Source organism: Rhinichthys klamathensis, unplaced genomic scaffold (assembly GCF_029890125.1).
Source record: "Rhinichthys klamathensis goyatoka isolate OS25496 unplaced genomic scaffold, OSU_Roscu_1.1 h1tg000170l_1, whole genome shotgun sequence".
In the NCBI taxonomy this organism is placed as follows: Eukaryota; Metazoa; Chordata; class Actinopteri; order Cypriniformes; family Leuciscidae; genus Rhinichthys; species Rhinichthys klamathensis.
Window position 1 is genome coordinate 3,308,355 of NW_026606701.1, and position 25,331 is coordinate 3,333,685.

A 25,331-nucleotide genomic window follows, 5' to 3' on the forward strand; every position below is an offset into this window, starting at 1 on the left:
AGAACAGCAGCACAGCTGGTGATTATCATAGCAAGGCAATGAACGGCGGCAACACTGACCTATATAGTGATTAGTGTAAACAACACCATTCACCTTATAAAAGCAGCGGTACAGCCGGGGATTGATCATAAAAAGCAGCACCAGCATACATAATGGGAATGTAAGCAACACTACACGTCCTAATCAATACAGCGGCACAGTCAATGTATACCATATGAAGTCATTGAGTGGTGGGAGTGCTGGCCGGTTAGTATAGACAGCACTACAATACATTACTGAAAAGAGTGGCTTAGTTTTTATACAGTAATGCATCATGATCCCATGGAGGCTGAGGTTGCATGCTCGGCTGTTTGTATACGGCAGCTCATGTCCGCCCGGGAGCTCGATGGATCCCACACAGGCGTTGCAAATCTTTTTGAGTTCTCACTGAAATGCTGAATAGGGAGCGGTGAAGAAGGGTCATCCACTTGAATCAATGATTTGACGGCGAAAAAGAAAGGCTTCTGACTTGCGTTGTGTGAAGGAGAATGATTCTAAGGAGATGTCATTCTGCGCCACCATATAGGGAGTGATCCCACCCCTGATTCGTGCTCTGGAACGCCATTGGCCATTGCAATGCAACAGCGTTGTTCCAATCAGGCTTCAGTATTTCTTGGAGAAATGTGTTTCCCCATAGCGTCAGTTCTGACGCAATGTCGAGAGACCAATATTGAAAGGGAACACCACAAACTTACAGGAATACTGCCGAGTTACACAAAGCTCTATAATATGACAGGTTACATCAATGTTAACTAATTTACTAAACAAAATGTACAATACCTAAACCGTGTACAGTGCATCTTCATGATATTAAAGCAGAATAAGAAAACATCACATAATATTTCATTGTGTTTACAGCAGATTAAAGACCAGGAATATCCACTTATAGTCACATTATAAAAAGCCTTAGGGTGCAAGTAAATTTGGTTATGCACACATAAATAAAATTACATATTGCTAGAAAGCCATCCCTTCATATACTGCTTTTGCTTGTGTGCTAGTTCTTACTTTTTGTACTGTATGTATACTATGTACATTTTAATATTATTCTATTTACATGTACAAACATGTATTGAGAATTCAGTACTAACAAAGTAATTATGCTAAATGGTGTCTATTTTCAGATCTCAAGTTTTTAAATCTGTGATTACCCTATGTCTGTAACAAAAGAATTCAAATCAGCAAATTCTGTAAACAATTCAGATTGGCATGACGTTCATCACAGGATTTCCTCAAATGATTCTAATTCATAACCCAAAAACTTGATTAGTCTCCCTGGTAGAGGAAGAGAATTGATTCGCCTCAGTCTGGGGATTCCCATTCGCTGACGAATCTTGAGTCTGCACAGATGCATCAGTGTGCAAGGAAGAACTGAAATTGAGAGGTTTCAGTTTTTCATTTTTAGTTCCAATTATTAGAAAAATCTATTCAACTGCACATCAATAATTTTAGGTTCTGCAAATGAAGAGATTAGAAATAATTTCTTACCTGATTTTTCTTTAATACGGGCCCATTCTTTGTAGCTGTCTAGGTACTCAGTTATTCTAGAGCAGAGTTTAACATGACCCACATAGTCAAGCAACGTGTTTATGATGGGTCCCGCCAATTCGCTGACTGAGGGAGGAGAGATTATCTCACAAAACTGTAAAAAAAATTCAAATAAAATTAATTTGATTTGACAGAAAATAGTAAAATTATACTATTATAGAGTGTAATAAATATAATAATAAGATTAAATTCTATATTTTATTTACTATATATTTTTATTTTATAAAATATTATGAAACAATTATATAAATTTACAGACAGTTTTATTCTAAATGTTTTAAAAATGTGTAAAACATTTTTTTTTTAAATACAGCAAAATCATCTCATAAAAAAATCTGTACCTGTACACAGTATTCTGATGGTTCGTCATTCAAACAATATATTCTTTCATGTCCATTCCGTCTTAGTTTTATGGGGGGATGAGGATTACTGCCATATTGACAGTTAAAACATGATAGTGCATCGCAGCCATTGTCCAGTAGATACTTCATCATCAACGTGTGCCTCACACAGAAAGCCAAAACCGCTGGGAAGTTGGTGGGATGAGTTGGCAGTAGGGCATTGACATTAGCACCATGCTGTACCAGTAAGGTCACCATTTCCATACTTCCTTTCCTCACAGCCACTAGCAGGGTGTTGAAAATGTCCAGGTTGGGGTTAGCACCTGCTTCTAACAGCATCGTAGCTGCCTCAATGTTCCTGTTTGCCACAGCCGAGTACAGAGCCGTGATGCGACGATCTTCATGCATTTTTGACCAGTCATCTGACAGCGTGGCATTGACGTCATATCCACCCTCAATCAACGTTTCTAGAACATCATCTCTGTTACGTTCAGCGGCAAAATGAAGAGGACTAATGCCGGAGTATTTCACTTTGGCCATGTTAGTTCTTGGGATTAGTATGGCAACAATGCTGAGGAAGATGAGAAAGAGAGATATTCATTTCTTCATGAATAAAATTCTTCACGGTCATTTTCAACATAATCAATAACTGAGATGCCAGTTACGTTTGCATGAAATGAGCATGAGTCTGTGGTGTGATAGGAGAGACATGAAAGTAGAGCCAGTTACTGATGAGTGGACTTATATATTGCCGCGGACAATGGTGAGTACACTATAGTATGGAAGCCCGTTACTATGGAGTGCAGTCGGGTTCCAGAAGTAAAAATCCCATTCATTTTCTCCATATAGGGGAATTTAGATTTTTAATGGAGAATTATACATTTTGAAAGACAGACCTACTATGAGCTCCAAGGCTCAATGGTATATGCTTCAATGGTATACACTTTTGTTTTGTTTTCTATCAATGGTATATGCTTTTGTTAAAGCGATCAGTTCACATTATTTCAACTTATTTTTGTCAAACAGCCATGTTCAGCAGTGGAATTCCTGGTGAAAAACTAGAAAAACATGATTCTGCAAAGAAAGCACCACCAATCAGATTTCAATCAGATTTCGAGCTTTCAATCAGAACCAATCAAATTTACGTAATCTCAAGAGCTGTGTAATAAAGATAAATATGGGATGTACTTATAGTATAGTAGGCCTACTAACCTCTCATGACCATTCTTTGCTGCAACATGAATAGGAAGTAATCCAGCTTTGTTGGCTTTGTTAACATCAGCTCTTTTCTTCAAGAGGATCTCAACAACTTCATCATGACCATTCTTAGAAGCCTCAAACAATGCGGTTGCATCATCATTTGCCTGGGTATTAATATTACCTCCTAAAGAATAGGTAACTTGGTTAATGGTAATAGATTAAAGTAAGTAATAGATTTTTTCTCTTGTCTTACCTTACAAAAATTCTTACCTTTACAAATTAGGAAGTTAAGCACGTCGACAGCATCACACTGAGCAGCTGTAAACAGGCTGTCAATGCCATAAACATTTTTGGCCAAAAGCTTTGCCCCTGCTTGTATCAATATCTTACAAATCTCTAACTGCTTGTTCCTCACTGCTTCATGTAGTGGAGTGCCACCTTGAATACAGGCTTTGGATGGTGAAGCTCCAAATCTCAAAAGAAGCTCCACAATCTCTTCATTAGGTTTCTCACATGCTGTAAAAAAACAACAGTGATGGTTCAGACCTCTTTCTGGTCATTTGTGCAGTTGTTGAGAGAAATCATGCTAAAAATATGTTTACCTTTGTACAGTGGTGTCTCCCACTGGTTATTTGCAATGTTAGGATCGGCTCCTTGCTCTAAGAGGTGCAATACACAAGAAACATGTTTGCGACCCACTGCCAAAAGGAGCGGTGTCTGACTTGTGTTTGTTCGTTTGTTGATTGTATCTGGTCTGGCTGTGGGAGAGATGGGATACAACTGTGATTTTGAAGAATGAGATTCTGGACTGGACATGAATCTGAACTGATTCATTCATCACCTTTGAGCAAAATCTTAAGGCACTCAATATGGCCATAGTATGCAGACTCATGAAGCGGTATCCAGCCGTCTTGATTGGGTTCATTGAGATTTTTAGATTTGGAATGAATGATTTCTTGTAGAGTCATTGCATCTCCTCTCCAAATGGCTGAGAGAAAAGGGTCTATATCACTGAAAGAACAAATAAAAGAATCTTAAGAATAGGACTGTTATTGCTTGATATTGCTTTTCACTATTGACCTATTTTCGTAAGTTACACCGTTACGCCAGTAGGTGGCGACAAGTGAGTCATTCATTCAAACAATTCGTTCAAAAACAATGATTAATTCATGAAGGAAACATTACAGTGTGTCATTCATTTATGCATTTTGGAAGAGAAAAGATGAACAAATGATTGGGAAAAATTGCGTCTGAAATGTAAGTTACTGGTCAGTGTATCATCCGATCATTTGATTTCCAATTTGAAATGAAATAAGCAGAAATGAGAAAACGGCACCTTTATTCATTTAAAAAAAAATTAAAAATAGAATTTAAATTTTCCAAAATTAAGTTGGCCCAACTCAATAATTAATATTTAGAATTTAAATTTTCAAAAATTAAGTTGGCCCAACTCAATTTAAACAGTTCAAAATTAAGTTGTCTCAACTCAATAATTAATATTTAGAATTTAAATTTTCTAAAATTGAGTTGGCCCAACTCAATTTAAATTGTTCAAAACAAACTTGGCCCAACTCAATAAATAATATATAGAATTTAAATTTTCTAAAATTAAGTTGGCCCAACTCAATTCAAATTGTTCAAAATTAAGTTGGCTCAACTCAATAATTAATATTTAGAATTAAAAATTTCCAAAATTGAGTTGGCCCAACTCAATTTAAATTGTTCAAAACTAAGTTGATCCAACTCAATAATTAATATTTAGAATTTAAATTTTCCAAAATTAAGTTGGCCCAACTCAATAATTAATATTTAGAATTTAAATTTTCCAAAATTGAGTTGGCCCAACTCAATTGAAATTTTCCAAAATTAAGTTGGCCGAACTCAATAATTAATATTTAGAACTAAAATTTTCCAAAATTAAGTTGGCCAACTCAATTTAAAAAAAGAACTTAAAAAAAGAAACAGCAAACAGATATTAATCATGGTACATAAACTATCTCTATATTTCTTTAAAAAAGAAGTACATTTTCTATTATCAATTATTCTTAGTGATTTGATTAAATATTTTGCTTCACATAAGAAATCTTTAAAAGTAGGAATTTTCTTAAGAAACCTTTGTTTGTGAAAGTAAAAGTTTGCCACAAGGATAAGGAAGTTACCAGTAGATTCTAAAGATTTGTTTGGGTTTTCAAAAAGACAAATTACATCCTTAATGGGTAGATTACCGTTGAGGACTATTATTTTGTTGAACAGACCTGAGCAACGACTGATGACGTCACATGCTCAGATTTACTTGACCAATCAGCGGAATGGGGCGTCTTGACAACAAGCTTGGACCCCCTTGTGGGCCTCCTAAATGTGGAGTGTGAAATCATTTTTCAGTCACTCATTTCGGTCTTTTGTCACGCACTCCCGCCACACATTGTATTTCTCATGCGGAAAAACGAATCGGTTACCTAACGTAACCTCGGTTCTCTCTAGATGAGGGAACGAGTATTGCGTAAGCTAGCTTACGCTACGGGAAAGATTAATCTTTTCTGAGAAATTGAAGCCAAAAAATTATCCTATAATTTTGTATCCATTGTCAACGCAGTTCAGCTGCAGCAGACCATGAGCGGGCTAGCTAGCAGCTCATTGGTTCGCTCACAGAGAACTGCTTAAGCCTATGAGGAGACGCGAATGAACTCTCGGCCAATGAGAGTCTGACATGCTCTCATTGCGTCAGAGCCCGCCGAAACGGGCGTGGTCAGAGAGTATAAATTCGCCTCTCAGGCTGTAAACACTGGTTTTCATAGAATGAAGCGAGAACGCTAGTAGCACAAGCACGGCCAGGAACGCAATACTCGTTCCCTCATCTAGAGAGAACCGAGGTTACGTTAGGTAACCGATTCGTTCTCTTACGAGAGGTTCTCTCGTATTGCGTAAGCTAGCTTACGCTACGGGAACACCTGGTCAACGCCGTGCGTACTAAGCATCCACTATGAGTCCCAGGGGAGACCCCGGGGAACCCTTATGAGTGGGAATAAATATATGTACATGTGACAAAGGCCAGCGGAGCGGCCGGAGATTGTGTAGTACATAAGCACATGATAGAGAGGGACAGAGCGAAACCGGTCTGAGTGAATAACTCCCTATAGTGCAGCTCAACCAGAAGAGCTGTAACCTACTAGACTGCTAGTAGTTTAGCCTGCAAGGCGGGAACTTCCAGATTGTAAAATGGTGGAGGGGGAAGCCCATCCCGCTGCCACACAAATGTCATGAATGGAAATTCCGCTGGACCATGCCCACGATGAGGCCATGCCTCTAGTGGAATGAGCCCTGATGCCCAGAGGGCATGGCAGGTCTTTTGATGCGTATGCGGCTGCAATGGCATCAACTATCCATCTGGATAGAGTCTGTTTCGAGGCGGCCAACCCTTTGGTGCGCCCACCGAACGAAACAAAAAGCTGCTCAGATCGTCTGACCGGAGCAGTGCGAGTAATGTATAATCTCAGGGCCCTGACCGGACACAGGAGATTAGAGTCAGATTCGCTATCGGAAGCAGGCAGAGCCGATAGGGAAATAACTTGTGCCCTGAACGGGGTACCAATCGCTTTTGGGACATAACCATGTCTAGGTTTGAGAACGACTAAGGAGTCATTGGGCCCAAACTCGAGACAGGAAGCGCTACTGGACAGCGCGTGAAGGTCTCCCACACGTTTTACTGACGCGAGCGCGAGCAGAAAAACGGTTTTGAGCGAAAGGTATTTGAGGTCCACGGTGTTTAGCGGTTCGAATGGGGGGGGCTTTCATAGCTTCGAGAACTATGGAAAGGTCCCAAATTGGCATCGAAGGGGGGCGCGGGGGGTTCATCCTTCTAGCTCCCCTGAGGAAGCGGATGACCAAGCCATCTTTGCCCAGTGACTGGCCGCGCCGGGGTTCAACGAACGCTGCGACGGCTGCCACATACACCTTGAGAGTGGACGGGGACCTGCCCTTGTCCAACATCTCTTGGAGAAAAACTAGCAAGGAAGGGACCTTGCATGACCGTGGGTCCAAATTTCTGTCGGTGCACCATTTAGAGAACACAGACCATTTAGACGCATAGAGCCTTCTAGTAGAAGCCGCCCTAGCCTGCGTGATCGTGTTTAACACTCCCTCTGGCAAAGCGACGGGTAGTCGTTGATCACCCACGTATGTAGCGCCCAGCGCTCTGGGTGGGTATGCCAGATTGTGCCGCGAGCTTGGGAGAGGAGATCTGCTCTGACTGGAATGGGCCACGGGGCTGTCTGTGACAGCTGAGGGAGCTCCAGAAACCAAGTCTGACCCTCCCAACGCGGGGCTATGAGGAGCACCGAGTGGCGTGTTTCCCTGATTCTCTGAAGCACCTGTGGTAGCAGAGAAACCAGAGGGAATGCATAAAGCGGGCGGCTGGGCCAGGTCTGGGCAAGCGCGTCCTCGCTCTTTGAGAAAAATATTGGGCAGTGGGTGTTCTCTTCTGAGGCGAAGAGGTCCACCTCTGCTCTGCCGAATATTTCGCCACAGCTTTTGGACTGTAAGAGTGTGCAGGGACCATTCCCCGGGGGGAATGGGGTTCCTGGACAGACTGTCTGGACCGTCGTTCAGATGACCCGGCACGTGCGTCGCTCTGAGCGAGAGCAGGTGACACTGAGACCAAACTAAGATGCGTTCTGTCAGCTGGAAGAGATTCCTGGATCTGACTCCGCCCTGACGGTTTAGATAGGAGACCACGGCTATATTGTCCGAACGGACCAGCACGTGGTGACCGTGAATGCACGGAAGAAAGCGCGTGAGCGCGTTCTCGACCGCCAGCATCTCCAAACAGTTTATGTGGAGGAGACTCTCCTGAGCTGACCAGGGGCCGAAGGCTGGTGAGCCCTCGCAGACCGCACCCCGACCCGTGTTGGATGCGTCTGTTGAGATGACCTTCCGGCGAGAAAAGGTCCCCATGGAAACGCCCCGCTGAAACCATTCTGCCACGGTCCATGGCTGCAGAGCTGTGATACAGGTCTGCGTTACCTTTATCAGCTGGCGGCCCGTGGTCCACGCGCGGTGAGACACACGGCTCTTCAACCAGAGCTGAAGCGGGCGCATGCGCAGTAACCCCAGCTGGAGCACCGCGGAGGCTGAGGCCATGTAACCCAACGCCTTCTGAAAGGTTTTCAGAGGTGTGAGTCTGTTCATCTGAAAAGATGCGGCAAGACGCTGAACACGGCGCGCGCGCTGTGTTGACAGACGAGCCGTCATCGTGACCAAGTCTAGCTCTATACCCAAGAAGGAGATAGTCTGACTGGGTTGTAGTGCGCTCTTTGTCCAGTTGACAGAGAGGCCCAAAGCTTTCAGATGGTCGAGGAGAACTGTACGATGAGACAGTAGCTCTCTCTGTGATCGTGCCAAAATCAGCCAGTCGTCCAAATAGTTCAGTATTCGCAGCCCCTGACTCCGCAGGGGGGCGAGCGCCGCATCCATGCACTTCGTGAACGTGCGGGGTGCTAGGGATAGGCCGAACGGAAGGACGGTGTATTGATAAACCTGGCCTTCGAAGGCGAAACGTAAGAATGGCCTGTGAAGGGGATTTATCTGAATCTGAAAGTAAGCATCTTTCAGATCTAGTGAAATGAACCAGTCCCCCTGGCGCACGCTAGCGAGGAGTTTTCTGATAGTGAGCATTTTGAACGGTCTCTTCATGAGAACTTTGTTCAGAAATCTGAGGTCTAAGATTGGTCTGAGGCCGCCGTCTTTCTTTGGAACCAGAAAATAACGGCCGTAAAACCCCGACTCGCTCATAGATAGAGGAACTCTCTCTATAGCCCTTTTGCACAATAGTTTTGCTATCTCTGAACGGAGCAGAGTCACTGCTTCTGGGTTCACAATAGTTTCTAGCCGCGCTCGGAAACGTGGAGGGCGGCGGTGAAACTGTAAGCGATAGCCTAGCCTTATTGTGTTTAGCACCCACTGGGAAATTCCCGGAATAGCTTCCCACGCTTTGAAGCGTAACGCTAAGGGGTGAATGGCTACATGGTCCCCGTTGTTGCACATAGCGGGCTGCGCGGGCGCGCTCATAGTGTTTATGACAGCGGTACTTACACTCAGAGAGGAGCTTAAGGGCCGTGTAACAGAGTGAGCAGAGGTGGGACGCACACACGGGCTCGTGGGCGCGCTTATGCACTCTGAAACTCGAGCGGGTTGGAACCGCTTTATGAGAGTGGGCTCTGTGAGACACACGGGAACTGAAATGCTTTTGTGTATGAGTGAACACAGTGTTGTGGGCACATTTTCTACACGTGAGGCTTTTATGCTCTTTTTGAGATTTCTCTGGGTCGCCGTGAAAACGGCGTTTGTGCTCATGCAAGCGGGAAAGGGGACCGGCTTGGTAATGGCGGGGTACACTGCTGTAGTAGCCGCGTGAGCGGGGACTAACAGAGGGCGAAACTTTGACGACGGTCCGGCCGCGGCGGGAGAGAGCCGTCTTTTCCTCAGCTGTGCTAGGCAGACTTCGAGTGATCAGGTTTCAGCGTGATTCTGGGCCGAGGCCCCCGGGGAGGCGGCGGTCTGTGGCGGCTGTCAGAGCGAGAACGAGGGCGGCCGCCCTGGCGTCGCTGAGAAGTCTGACTGTGCTGAGCTGGGCGCTGGGGTGGGGCTCGTGCAGGAGGCTGGTCACGAGAGCGGCCTGCAGAGGAGCTAGCGCGACGAGGCAGAAAAAGATTCATGGCCTGGGAGGCTTTCTGCACTTCGGAGAAACGGTCAACGATACCCGTGACAGCAGATCCGCAGAGGCCGGATGGAGAGAGCGGGTCGTTGAGAAAGGCGGCACGCTCAGAATCTCCCATGTCGGCGAGTGTGAGCCACAAATGTCTTTCAGACACACAAATGGCGGCCATGCATTTCCCCAGGGCTTGAGCAGCAGATTTTGTAGCGCGAAGGGCAATGTCCGTGGCGCTCCTCAAATCCGCGACTGAGGGGGGATTTTTACCGCTCTCGTCCTATTCACGAAGTAAATCGCCCTGTAGAATCTGAAGGACGGACATGGAGTGGAGTGCAGAGGCTGCTTGGCCGGCGGCTGAGTAAGCGCGGGCGTGAAAGCTCGAAGTCGCTCTGCAGGCTTTAGAGGGAAGCACAGGTGATGAGCGCCATCTCGTGGAAGGCGGGCATAAATGTGCGGCGACCAGGTCCTCTACAGGGGGAATGGAGAGATAGCTCTTTTCTGCGGCTCCGTCCACAACGCGAAGCGGGGCGGAAGAGTCAGAGCGAGTTCTGGCAGAGAGCGGGGCATTCCAGGACTTCGTGAGTTCCGCGTGCAGTTCAGGCAGGAAGGGCGCGGCCCGTTTAGTGACGGGAGTCGAGCGCTGGCGGAAGTAGCTACCGTCCATACGGTTGATGGTCTGCTCGGGGGGAGGAGACCAATCGAGCCCGAGGCGTTCGACGGCCTGTGAGAGGAGGCGCACTAATTCCTCCTCGATTCCAGCGCGGGTCCCAGAGGATTCTCGGGCCGAGGAGGCGTGAGAACCGGACCATTCCTCACTGTCTGAAGCGAGAAGCGAACAGGTTTCCTTGATGTCCGCGGCGTCATCGGAGGCGACAGAGTGGCAACTCGGCGGCAACTGTACGTCCGGAAGCGGCGGAGAAGGAGAGCGGGAGACGACAGGCTCCGGCGGGATGAACGCTTCTAGCTGGGGTTCCGGCGGCCTCTGAGAGCGGCGTTTCATCTTCCGTGGCGAAGTCAGAGGCGGCGCGGAAGCAACTTTAGTGGCCTGAAGTCGAGCCCGCAGGGTCGACAACGGCATCTCCTCCAGAGAACGCAGCCGCCATCGGCGAGGGCGAGCTCGGCGTGCTCCAATCCGAGGCAGAGAGCGCAGATGACGTGGCGGTCTCCAGTCTCGAGGGGAGCGCGGCAAGAACCGCAGGAAGATTTACGAGACATCTTTACAAAGACGCTCGGCTCTTTTAGATACAATACAATACAGGAAGCTTTATCGTAAAAAGGATACAAATCCGTCGGATGGCGCTAGCTCGCAGGACGGCTGAAGGTGGCGAAGACGGCCGGCTTCCTCAGTCTCCCAGATGCTCGCTAGAGTTGCCTTTTCGACGACGGCGGCTTCTCTCAGGATCAGCAGATGCTTGTAGCCTCGCTGAAGAGATGAAAATCAGTGTTTACAGCCTGAGAGGCGAATTTATACTCTCTGACCACGCCCGTTTCGGCGGGCTCTGACGCAATGAGAGCATGTCAGACTCTCATTGGCCGAGAGTTCATTCGTGTCTCCTCATAGGCTTAAGCAGTTCTCTGTGAGCCAACCAATGAGCTGCTAGCTAGCCCGCTCATGGTCTGCTGCAGCTGAACTGCGTTGACAATGGATACAAAATTATAGGATAATTTTTTGGCTTCAATTTCTCAGAAAAGATTAATCTTTCCCGTAGCGTAAGCTAGCTTACGCAATACGAGAGAACCTCTCGTAAGAGAACTATATTTAATATACCGCAATTTCTCTGGCCGCACCGCTCTCACTATGGAACCGACAGGAATCAAGCGCGTCTCTCCTGGAGTTCTGCAGTTGACCTTGCCATTTATCAGCCAATCAAAAAATAAATAAAGGTGCTACACAATTGGTGCTAGCCAATCAGAAAATAGCACTATTGTATCTGGGTAAGATTTAACGCAACAACCAATGACAAAAAAGCATATCCTGGAATTGTTCACGTGATTCTGCTACAACATCTTCCGAAGGTTTCGTTCACCCAGGAAAGCACTGGAGCTTCGAGCATCACTTTGAGAACAGAGTCATGATCTCCTGTTTTAATGTTACAACAAATTCACAACTTGTTGGACACAAACAATGATAATTTGACTGCTGTTAGAGAATGTTTCCCAGATAATTAGCATCAGTTTTTCATCATTGAGTGTCTGTAACTTGGCCAACAGTTTTACAGCCTGTTCAAAGACAACACTTCCTCAGAACAAGTAGTTTAGGTCTAGTCATATTTTCGTTATCACACGATGACTGACATATTGTCACATTATAAACATCTCTCTCTCCAAATAATAATTTTATTAGCACTAAATTAAAGAGTATTGCATAGTCGATGTTATAGGTCACTTTTAAAATCATTTCATATTTTATAATTATATCCTGGCCATGGATGCATTAATCATTGCATCTGTCAAAGATGTCTGGTAAAAAGCAATTATGCATCCTCTCATTCACCCTGAGAGGAAAGCCCCCCCAAAAAAGGCCAGGTTAAAGGATAATTCGTGGAATTATCCTCTAAAAATCGTGGAATACAGTTAATGTGACTGATACTGAATATGTAATGCAAATGTAAAAAAATATAATGGAAATGCAAAGTTACTGACTGATACTGAATATGTAATGCAAATGTAAAAATATAATCGAAATGCAATTACAGTTACTGTGACTAATACTGGATATGTAATGCAAATGTAAAAATATAATGGAAATCCAAATACATTGTTGGATGATTATAAACATGGTATTTTGCCTGTTTATGCCTGCAGTGCAGTGCAGAAAATGATATGACAACAATAAGGTCTAAATGTAACTGGCCCCTCTAACAGTACAACTGGCCCCAGCTTGGCCCCCCCAGTTGAAATGGTCTAGAACCGCCACTGATTGGAAATCAAATGATCGGATGATAAGGACCGTTACTCAATATTAACCTGATAATTGAATTGTCGCTGCTAATCGGAACAACAGCACACACACAAATTGAATGATATATTTCCTGCCACTCACTTCACATTCTCCACTGTGACCAGCAGGTGTTCATTGTGCCTTGTCCAGGCAATCACCTTGCCTTTGTCCTTACTGAAGAAATGATCTTGAACATCTCTGTTGATTTGTGTACACGTGATCTCACTGAAAGGAGGGCAGCAATAAAGTTTCATTATATAGAGACGTAAAAGTGATTTTTGTATGTGATTGTTTACTTGAAGCATAGTTGTGCATAACAAGACAAAAAAAAAATCACCAGGGTGGGTTTGCTGAGTTAGGGTTAAATGGTGGTTGTTGTGTAGGGACAGCTGGCTCTGTGTGGGCATGCAGTTGTCGATTCTGCCATGGAGTTAAATTTATATCAGCTAGACTTCGTTCAATAGCCAACTGTAGCAGCTGTTCTTCAGACATGTGTGCATACGCACTGTAGTCGTCTTCATTTGCTGTCCTTGAAACAGCCATGGCTGCTGCCATTTTGCACCTGTGATAGTAAAATGCTCAGAAATTTTAACCCAGAAGAACGTTCAAATAATGTAGGCCTAGTTCTAACTGTCAAGACAAATTAGCTTCAAAATACTAGGTTAATAACACTTTTTTTTTCTCATGAACATAAAAAAAAAAAAAACATAAAAAAAAAGCCCTTACTAAAGTTCCCTACAAAAGTTCCCTTACATCTTAGATTTCATAACATCCTAACATCAACATCATAAGTGATTACTATTATCATTAAGAAGTCCACCTACCTTTCTGCAGTATATCAACAATTATTAATGTGTTCATGTGGTTCTCCTCCTCCTTCTGTACGGCAGTTGCTGCTGGTTGCTTTATGCAGAGCCTGATTCACGTCACAATGTAAACAAAACTGATAATCTTATAAATATAACTGCCTGGCTTGCATGTGATTCATTATAGCATGTCTGGCCTAGATGTGACATGATCTTCTTTGCTTATGGGCCAAGAAACGGGAAGAGCAGAAGAACTAGTATCGGATTGGTTTACTTTGATTTGAAACTGGTAAAATCACCTTTTCCCTGAACTAGAAAACAGCATTTAACCACGAATTTAATACATTTTCTATAAATCAACTTTGCAGCAATGGACTTCATTCAGTAGCCTAGCTAAATGTGCAAAAACAGCAATATATAATATGACTGATTATTATATATAAATATGTTTTCTGCTTATGTGAAATGATGGCTGTTTTTATTTGTACATTGTATTTGAACATACTCTGTATAACAAACTGTGCTGTAAAGATTTACATTGTGTCCTATGATGACCACTAATACAGCTTTCTACATTCATTATTTACAAATTTACTGTCACATTTCTTAATGCGTAGATATCAGTATGTGCTCTATGCTTGAGTGACCCTATTTTCAGAGACAGCTGTCTCTGAATGCTTCAATGTGCTGGAAACCTCTCTGTGACTCTGTAAACATCTCAGATGGACACTCACCTCCTGTTCTATGACTCATGCGTTTTAATCTGTAGTGGTGGGGCAATGAAGGTATCAGCTTCAAAACAGTGCAAGTAATGAAATCTGAAGGTAGATATGTTGTTTATAAATCATATTTCTGATCGTCTTTTGACCCAAACATGCAGTTCTGTCTGTATATTGGTGGAATTCAAAATCATTGATGTTCAGCCATTACTTAAGGAAGCAAGAATAGTCTGCATGTATGCAAGTGCTTTTCATTGTTTTATGTGTAGCCGTTCAAACGTAATGTCAGGGAATAAGACACAGCCATAACATCTAAAGGAAAGGGTTCTTTAATTCCTGACTGAGACTCAAAAGAGACACAGCGTTAATGCAGATTTTTTGTTCAGGCGAAAAGCAGTTTTATAAAAAACTTTCCAATAAGTGGAATTGGCAAAACAAAATTAACTGTCAAACTGACTCTAATGAGTGCAGAAAACAAAGTCTTACAAAACAAAATGGCTAGAAAAGGTGGGTTTTCACATTGATAATCTCAAAAACAAATAAAATGGGTGCCGAAAACAACGGTAGTGGCCTGTATGTGCCTAATGAAAGAAATAAAACAGCATAAATGAGAAATCTGCACATTTCACCACATGAATACATTACAATCCACAGTTTGAACCCTTCTGTTCAAATCAAACAGTAAATACACTCAAGAAAATAGTATACATTTGAACAAAGGTACAAATATTCTTCATTACTTATACATGAACACTTTAGGAGAAGAAAATGATCAAAACTCACTCTTATTGAGACTTTGAAGCACACAGAAAAAGCTCATGTAGTAGCTGGAGCACGTGCAATATCACGTGTGGCTGTTCTCCCCTCTAACACAGCATAAAGAACAATAATTACTCAATGTTCCATTAATATATGAAATAAACAGTGTTATTTAACATTTCAACAATTTTTTATAACATATTACAGATTAACTCACGCTCAATCTTCCTCTACGTCTCTGAATTCCCTTCCCCCACGGAAAATCACTCACGTGCAGGAACACCACACTCGTATAAGCAACTAAATCAACCATACACTCGACACTACCACACGACTGTTATCGCCACAGATTCACAAGTCAATATTAAACTGGAAATGTTCTTCCTTTAACAGTTTAATCGACTATTTCTCCCTCTGTGTGACTCCGTCTCAAACTGCGCTCTCTTTCAGTCTGACGCGCTCTCTCTCACCTGCGCATGCACACACTCTTAAAGGGGACAGCGCGCAAAGCTGAGTGAAAGGAAACATAAGGGCAAATCACCAGGGAAATTAATCAAATTCCAGGCTATTCCTGCCCTGGTTACACTCTCCCCTGCCTACAGTCAACGTCCTCGATGACTACAAATATGCTTTAATCAGCCACTACTCCTTGTAGTTTTCCAGATGTGTACAAAACTATTCCAGCTAACACTTGGGAAAGAACATCGGGACTGAAAGACACAGAATTGCAAGCTGATTTAGGCAGCCTGTTTGGATTGCTATGAACCCCAGCAGTAGAGCGCTGGGTCCTGCGTGGTGAAGGACAGGGTACATCCACCTGGGTACTCTCTGCCCTGGGCTTCCGGGGAACAGGAACTGGCCTAGTCACCACCACATCCAATGCTGAATCCTTTCTTTCTGTTTTGGGCTGAGGGAGCTGTCTGACTATACTCGCCTCATCATCTACTTGCATTTCATCATTGCTCTCTGCCTCTCTTATTTCAGCATCATCCCCTGGCTGCTGCAACCTCCCGAGCACCTCGTCCACTGGATCCTCCTTAGTCCATCTGGTTTCCTCCACAAGCACACATTCTGCATCCAGTGCAGGCATCCCTTCTACCAACTCCGTGGTAGGAACTTTTACAGGTGTCACTCTTTTCCTAGGCATTGGCACAGGGACTGGTCTCGGACAGGGCCTGATGCCTGACCTATGCACTCTTTTTGCTGGACCGCCTCCAACCGGTTCCACGGTGTATGTTGTTCCATGCACCTCAACCACCGTATACACCGTGGGGGCCCAGGCATCCTGGATCTTGTTCCTGCCTGGGGGACGATATCTTAAATACACCTGCTGACCCACTGCTACCTCTGGACAATACACCACATTCTCACGCTTGGCAACACGGTCCGCTGCCTTTCTTTCAGCATACTCTCGTGCTCTGGAGTGTGCATCCTGAAGCCGTTCCTTATGGACAGACAACCAGGTAGGCTCTATCTCCCCTCCTGTCTCCTGACCCAACAAGGCATCTACTGGTAAGTGTGGCTGCATTCCAAACAGCATGTAGTATGGAGAGTAACCAGTGGAAGAATGGGGAGTCACATTGTAGGCGTACACCAGCTCAGGTAAATACTCTGGCCATCTCCGCTTCTTATCAGGTGGTAATGAACGCAAGAGATCGTGCAGAGTGCGGTTGAATCTCTCACACTGCGCATTTCCCTGGGGGTGATGTGGCGTAGTGCGGGATTTCCTTACCCCGTACAGCTTACAGAGCTCTGCAATAACTGCACTCTCGAAGTTCCTCCCTTGGTCTGAGTGGAGACGCTGTGGCACACCATACTTAAGGAACCATTCCTTCAGAAGGACCTTAGCGGTAGTGTCCGCCTTCTGATTACGGGTGGGGAACGCCTGGCTGAACTTAGTAAACACATCGGTTACAACTAAGACATTCTCCCTCCCATCTGATGCAGGCTCTAGTGTGGTGAAATCCATCGCAACCACCTCTAATGGATGTGACGCCAAGAACGGGGCCCAAGGTGCTTGTATCTTCGGCTGCGGCATTTTAGCTAACACGCATCGCTGGCACTCCTTCACCCACTTATCCACAGCATCACTCATCCCAACCCAATAACAACGCTGCTTGAGCAGGCCCAGTGTCCTCTCAATGCCCTGATGCCCCATCTGGTCATGGACACTTTGCAACACCAGCTTGACCAGACATGCAGGGAGCAGTAACTGTCGGCATTCCCCATTGAACACATCGTCGATGACTCTGAACAACAGCCCCTCTCTCTCTTGGATTCTATCCCACTGCTTAAGCAACAAGAGCACCGATCGAGACAAGCCTTTTCTCTCTTGATTTGTGGGTTTCCTTTTCTTGTCCCAGAAACACTTAAGTGTGCTGATGGTCGGATCTTCCTCTTGGAACTGACGAAGCTCATCTTTTGTGTATCCAGGTAATGTTGGGGTATTCTCCAGGAGTTGTCCCTCTTCATTCCCTTGTTCAACCATGGCTGATTGTAGATGTATTGTCCCTCCATTTCTAGGCCCTTCCATTAGCCCTGACAGATCAGCCTCCACTGCAGTCCCGGTGCGGAGCCCGCTGCAAATAGCCACACAGCCGTCGTACTCCGAATCTTCAGTTACCACCTCCATTCCCTCTAGCCCTGGTCTTCTAGAGAGAGCATCGGCTGCAGTGTTACACCGACCAGGACGGTACTGCACGTCAAAATCAAATACTGCAAGCTGTGCAACCCACCTCTGTTCAATTGCGCCCAGCTTTGCCGTGTTGAGATGGCACAGAGGGTTATTATCTGTTAAGATAGTAAACTTCGACCCCAACAGGTAACTCCTGAACTTTTCCCCCACTGCCCACTTGAGTGCCAGGAGCTCCAGCTTCATACTGCTGTAGTTCCTGTCATTTCGCTCTGCACCCCTCAACCTACGACTTGCATATGCTATCACAGTTTTCCTCCCCCCTTGCTGCTGGTATAGCACAGCGCCCAATCCCAGGTTACTTGCATCGGTCTCTAGCACAAAAGGTAGGGTGAAATCTGCATACCCCAGCGTTGGAGCACATGTAAGCTTCTCCTTGAGATGCTCAAAAGCCTGCTGGCATTCTGTCGTCCAGGAGTCCTTGAACAACTTATTGGCCTGAACAACGCTCCCCTGGCGAACACAAGTGTTGACCACATCATGGAGCGGACCTGCCACTCTAGAGAAACCCTCCATGAATCTTCGATAGTAACTGCAGAACCCTAGAAAGGATCGCAGCTCCTTCAGAGTGTTAGGGATCGGCCACTGCTTTACTGCACTCACTTTGTCTGGGTCTGTAGACACCCCCTGAGCTGATACAACATGCCCCAGGAACTTTACTTCAGACTGCAGAAAATGGCACTTTTCCACCTTAACCTTTAATCCAGCCTCCCTCAACCTTTTTAGCACAGTCTCAAGCCTCACTAAGTGTCCCTCGAATGTACTTGAATAGATAAGCAAATCATCCAAATATACAAGTACCATTTGAAAGACCAGATCACTCATTATGCCTTGCATGAGGCGCTGGAATGTTGCAGGCGCATTACAGAGTCCAAACGGCATCCGCTCATATTCATACAGCCCAAATGGTGTAATAAAGGCTGTTTTGTTCCGGTCCTTCTCATGAACTGCCACCTGATGATAGCCACTTGCAAGATCAATAGAAGAGAACACCTTGGCCTTGCTCAAAGCATCCAGACTCTCGTCAATTCGTGGCAATGGGAATGCATCACGTCTAGTTTTAGAATTCAGCTTCCTGTAGTCCACGCATAGCCGGAGACTCCCATCAGCCTTACGAACTAACACCACCGGAGAAGCGTACGAACTGGAGCTTTCTCGGATGACACCCTTCTTGAGTAGTCCGGAGATATGGTCCTTTACCTCCTCAAATTGGTTTGGGGGTATTCGTCGGTATGGCTGTGAGACAGGGAGGTCATCTTTCAGGGGGATCTCATGTTTTACCAGGTCAGCATAACCAAGGTCTTCGTCACAGATGGCGAACACATCCAAGTATTTCATCAGAAGTGCCTTCAGCTCTGCCTGTTGTGTAGGGGAACCACCTATCCGCACCTTCTCCAATGGACACTGTAGGTCACTCCCAACCCCTATCATTGATCTCTGGTTGACAGTTACTTCTTCATGATCTGCGGAGACACGATGGAATGTAACCTCACAGGAGCTACCCTCAAAGCGACGACCCTGGGTAAGTATACCGAGTTTCACCTTAAGCGGCAACCACACATCCTCTGGTGACAAGTTTACTACCTGCACTGGGAACACTCGCCTACCAGGTGACACCAAGGTAGGAACCAGGACCAGGCCTCCTGGCAACGGCGTATTGCCTGGTTCAAACAATCCTAAGCCACTGTCTCCAATCACTTCCTTGTGTGTTTTAGCCTGAATGGTAGCAACTGAGCCTGCAGGGACATACAACTTATGTGTGCCCACCGTCCGAACTATAGAGGTTGCCTCCACAGGGATAGCCTCTTGCACCCTGTTGAAAACGGCTCTCCAGTCAGCATCCAACGTCCCTTCCAAAGCATTGTCAAACTCGGCCAGAATCAACTGTTTACAGCGCTGCGCTATGTTCATGCCAAGTATGCCCGGGGGCACTGAGTCGGTCACCCCTCCCTCTTGGTCACGAATCACCAGGAATCCACACCCAGGTATAGTCAGACCCATTACCTGGATATCAAGTTCGACATACCCAAGGTAGGGAAGCGGCAACCTATTGGCAGCGGTTATCTTCAACCACTTGGTCGTACAATGCATGTCTTTATCTTCTCCATGAAGATGCTCTTTGAAGAACCTCTCTGTCAAAGTACTCACATTGCTGCCAGTGTCCAATAGGCACCTGACAGCTACCCCCCCAATGTGAATTTTGACTTCTGGGCACTTGCCCACTGCACGCTCCAGGAATCGCTCTTTGGTCAGGGTGCCACTGTTTGAGCCATCAGTGCCACCTCTCATTGCTCGGCTCTTCGCAATGGAGGCACACAGTTTCCCTGAAGACTCTGAGGCTCTGGCGCAGCTGGCACAGGGTTTTCATGGAAGCGTGACACAGTGCATTGCCGGGCTATGTGTCCAATGCCCTCGCATCTCAAACAAATGGGTTGGCCATCATGGGTATATTTTGGCTGAAACCTGGCCTTACTAGGTTTCTCACCCCTTGGGTCAGACTTCTGGATTGTGAGGTCGCGGACAGCATTGGTAAGTTCCCCGATTGCTTTCCCTTGTTGTGTAATTACCTTAATTACCTCCTGCAGGGCTACAGTCAAGTCACTTGGTACGGTGGCGGACATTCTCGCATGCTCTACATTTTCCCCCACACCCACTAGATTTCGGTTTCTAGCTAGATTAGCTGTACGGGGTCTCTCTTCCAGACACCACATAAGGGCCTCCTCACGGACTTCGAATAATGTAGCGTGAGGTCGCTCTCGAACCACCTTACGTAGTTCCCTACGGAGAATTGAATCCCTCACCCCCTCTATAAACTGATCTCTCAATGCCAGTTGCGTGTCCGGAACAATATGGGGTGACTGCTGGAGTGCAGCATTGAGCAGCAAGGACAGGGCGTGCGAGTAATCACGGAAATCTTCACCATCCAATTGTTTCCGTGCGTAAAATGCATGTAGCAACTGGGGGGTGCTTCGCTTTTCCCTGAAGGCTGCCCTCAAGTAGGAGAACATGTCTTGAGGTAACTTATCCTCCCCTCCCATACACAACCTGACTTCATCTAGAGCGGAACCCCTTAAGTGGGATAGGATAAAATCCACCTGATCCTCTGTATTTAGACCCCTCACTCTGATTACTCTCTCAAGTTCCTCAATGAAATCATCCACATTTTGGCAATCTTTACCTGGATCCCCACTAAAAGGTACAATTTGTCTTTCTCTAGGGATATACACATAAGATCTAGTAGGTACATTAGTCATGTTAGAAAGCGTCGACATTACTTGGTCATGTCTACGTCCCAACTCCAGGATCTGTGACTGTAGCTGCAAAATGGGGTTACCTCCCTCAATGTCCATTTCCGGAGCTGCAGCACCTGCACCTTGAATGTCCTCAGCCTGGGCGGCTGCATCGTCCATGCCCTCAGCGTCCATGCCCTCAGCATCCATGACTCGCGGTTGCAGAAAGTCTCAGTTCTTAAACAGTCAGTTCAACAAGCACCGTCCTTCACAATCTCCTCACACGCAGCAGTCCTGGTTTGCTGGCCCTTGGTCCTCCTGCAGCTTTCTGTTAGGATGGCACACAATCTTCTGCAGGTCCTTCTAGCACTCAGCCGCTCTTAACCACTACCGTTGTTTGCACCCTACTATTTTAGCACTCTTATCACAAAAATAAGCCAACCCCCAAACAAAAAACGGAACCCCACTCCTGGTACCAAATTAGATGTAGCCGTTCAAACTTAATGTCAGGGAATAAGACACAGCCATAACATCTAAAGGAAAGGGTTCTTTAATTCCTGACTGAGACTCAAAAGAGACACAGCGTTAATGCAGATTTTTTGTTCAGGCGAAAAGCAGTTTTATAAAAAACTTTCCAATAAGTGGAATTGGCAAAACAAAATTAACTGTCAAACTGACTCTAATGAGTGCAGAAAACAAAGTCTTACAAAACAAAATGGCTAGAAAAGGTGGGTTTTCACATTGATAATCTCAAAAACAAATAAAATGGGTGCCGAAAACAACGGTAGTGGCCTGTATGTGCCTAATGAAAGAAATAAAACAGCATAAATGAGAAATCTGCACATTTCACCACATGAATACATTACAATCCACAGTTTGAACCCTTCTGTTCAAATCAAACAGTAAATACACTCAAGAAAATAGTATACATTTGAACAAAGGTACAAATATTCTTCATTACTTATACATGAACACTTTAGGAGAAGAAAATGATCAAAACTCACTCTTATTGAGACTTTGAAGCACACAGAAAAAGCTCATGTAGTAGCTGGAGCACGTGCAATATCACGTGTGGCTGTTCTCCCCTCTAACACAGCATAAAGAACAATAATTACTCAATGTTCCATTAATATATGAAATAAACAGTGTTATTTAACATTTCAACAATTTTTTATAACATATTACAGATTAACTCACGCTCAATCTTCCTCTACGTCTCTGAATTCCCTTCCCCCACGGAAAATCACTCACGTGCAGGAACACCACACTCGTATAAGCAACTAAATCAACCATACACTCGACACTACCACACGACTGTTATCGCCACAGATTCACAAGTCAATATTAAACTGGAAATGTTCTTCCTTTAACAGTTTAATCGACTATTTCTCCCTCTGTGTGACTCCGTCTCAAACTGCGCTCTCTTTCAGTCTGACGCGCTCTCTCTCACCTGCGCATGCACACACTCTTAAAGGGGACAGCGCGCAAAGCTGAGTGAAAGGAAACATAAGGGCAAATCACCAGGGAAATTAATCAAATTCCAGGCTATTCCTGCCCTGGTTACATATGTCTATGCTCAAAGTTTATCCTTTAACACACTAGCTGTAAGGTTAACGCATTCAGTATTTGTTTACTGTGTTATGTTTACTGTGTAACCTTGTACTCCAGTTATATCAGATCAAATGCACATGATTATCTTTGCAAAACGCAAGTCTCTGAGTTTTTGCAGAACTACGCCCCCTCTGGCGACAAGCAAAACTGCAACCAGAGTTGTGCACGCTCATGGACCACACGCACACGCACGGGCACGAGCTGTTCATAACTAAAGGAGCATCTGCCGCACAGATCTTTGGTGTACAGCCAAAATGTCTTCAGAGGTAATAAAGTTATAAATCTGCAAGTCATTTCAAATATATGGAAGGAAAGACATTTGAGTAAATTACTCTTATGTGTGAGGGGAAAACGGGGGTAGTAAAAAACTTTGTTTATGTGTTTACTGTATCCACCTGATTGTATTGTTATGAAAACACGTTCATGAACAATATAATTGATTACTTCGCAAAAGCTCAAAATAATAATCATACCATACACGGTTGGTCAACAAGGTTCACTCAACTGTCTCAAGGTAATAAACAATCAAATGTCACCATGACGTTTTCATAAAACCCAAACAGGCTAATCCGCCGAAGACTTGCGGGGTTCAGCCTGTTTTATTGATCTGCTAAGTAGAATATTCCAATAACAATACATCCTTTTTTTGTTATAATTTACTCAAAATTTCTGTCTAATTATTGGTAATATTTTTCAGCATATTAGGCCTATATCACACTCAAGAATCTTGAACTGTTTTGCTAATCCCTAAACTGCATGTAGCGCTGATTTATTTACTAGACAGGGACAATACACACTGACTAACATTAATGTGAAATGTGTCAATACTTTATTTAGTAAATAGTTAGTCTGCTAAACAGTATGAGTAAAGTAAAAATATTTACCCCTTTACCATTGTATTTCCCTTCCTGCAATGTTCAGAATAAAACATGTATTTTATCACAATACCAAAATATTTTACGTTTTCCTCGTTTTGATAGAATATGAGCTCTGACCAATTTGATGTTACTGTGGAGAGAAGGATCCCGTTTGAGACCAAGAGCAGACCGGAGATCTCTCCATTTGTTGAATGCCTTCCCGAGGTTGACTCTCGTCTTACTCCGACGCCTGTCTGACTCCAATTTGGACCTTTTGGTGGCACTAGAATTTTTTTTTATTTTCTTTACTTTACGTGGAGTTTGCGTTGGGGTTTGGAATGGACTACTATGGCGTTATATATGTGCCTCATTCCTGAGCGAGTAATTGTAAGTTTTGAGCACAGAGAACTATATTTTGCAAGCACATTGCATTATATTTTGAACAGAAATTAACAATCGCAAAAAAAAAATTCGTTTGAGCAAAGAAAAAACGATTCCGTGCTCAATAAATGTATTTGCTATTATCCATATTAACGTGCAATAATAACTCCTCTCACGCAGTTTACTCAGGTGCTTGTGATATAAAACAGTTTAAATCGTTGTTATAGGTAATATGTTTTAGTCCATTAGGTGGCGATCGAGTGTTTGCTAAGGGTCAAGTTGCAGACATCCAAAGAAAACGCTAGTCGACATTTGTGACCAGTTACGGAAACTAGGGACACAAGTCGTTCTGGAGCATTTTGAGTTATTCACAGATTCTGAAAGTGTGGTCTCCAAGCTTTCCAACGATGTGTAACACATGGAAATCTGATAATATTTGGAGAAGTTGTAGCCATTTGAAGTTAGGCACTCAAAAAAACTAAAAGTGGAGAAAACCGCCTCGAAAGATGTGCAGTTCTCACCTCTCTCTGCTGCTGGGAGTGACAATAGGGCTCATTTACATCTCATTTAGATAAGCCATACCCCCTGTAAAGCTCCCCCTGTGCTTTACAGCTTTTTCTTTCTTTCCTGAGCTAGCTAATAACAATAGGTAGGTATGGGAAGGTCTAAACAGACTAAACATGAGATAACATGTACCTGTTCTTAGAATTAAAACAAAACGACAAACTTTAATATTTAATGCAAACTCACCCCCAGGACCGGCGAATGCACTTCTGCCGCTCTAGGCGAAAAACAATTGTGCTGCCCCTCTATTTGCAACGTTTACCAGCAACAACACACAAAGACCAATATGCCATATACAACGCAAAACCAGCAACAACACACAAAGACCAATATGCCATATACATATAACGCAAAACCAGCAACAACACACAAAGACCAATAAGCCATAGGCCTACATATAACGCAAATAGTGCGCAACGTGCGTGTGCCCAAAATGTCAAGAATATTAAAGTTTATGCAGGAGGTAAATGCCTGCTGGCATTTTTATTTAAGCAGTCATGACAGGAATTTTCCAAATAATCATATTTCCTCCTCAGATTACTGTTGCAAATCTCTTTACACCACTTTCTTATGTGCGTTTATACACACACAAATGAAATGTCCGCAAGCACATTATATCATCAGCAGGTTCAGCATCTTACATAACGACTAAGGAGCAAATAAAGCTTAACTTACGTTTCAGAAACGCGCACGGCAGGCCTTCATCGCAGCAAAGGTCTTAACTGCATCCTCTATTTCGATTCTCTGTGCCAGTTCATGTTCTATGGAGATTGTTGCCAGTCCATTAAGTCTGTTCCCTGTTCACAAAACGTTCCCCATTCAAAGCAATCGGGACGTCACATACGAAACAGTTAGCCACCGCTGTCAGCGAGCCGAGCCGCCGTATTCAAGCACCGAGGGCGCGCGCGCCGCGCCCATACCTCCGGTTCAGTTTCCC

The 25,331-nt window shown here is 44.5% G+C and overlaps 1 protein-coding gene across 1 annotated transcript; it reads right to left on the minus strand.

Annotated features, from left to right (window-relative positions):
• Positions 1–1,258: 1,258 nt before the first annotated feature.
• Positions 1,259–13,645, minus strand: asb2a.2 (ankyrin repeat and SOCS box containing 2a, tandem duplicate 2). The gene is made up of 10 exons (XM_056259984.1): positions 13,600–13,645; positions 13,113–13,337; positions 12,878–13,000; positions 3,970–4,139; positions 3,731–3,886; positions 3,399–3,644; positions 3,141–3,312; positions 1,929–2,499; positions 1,528–1,681; positions 1,259–1,410 (listed from the first exon to the last, which is right to left on the minus strand). The coding sequence occupies exons 2-10, from the start codon at positions 13,328–13,330 to the stop codon at positions 1,259–1,261; spliced, it is 1,962 nt and encodes a 653-aa protein (XP_056115959.1). The 5' UTR covers positions 13,331–13,337; positions 13,600–13,645.
• Between the last annotated feature and the right edge of the window lie 11,686 nt (positions 13,646–25,331).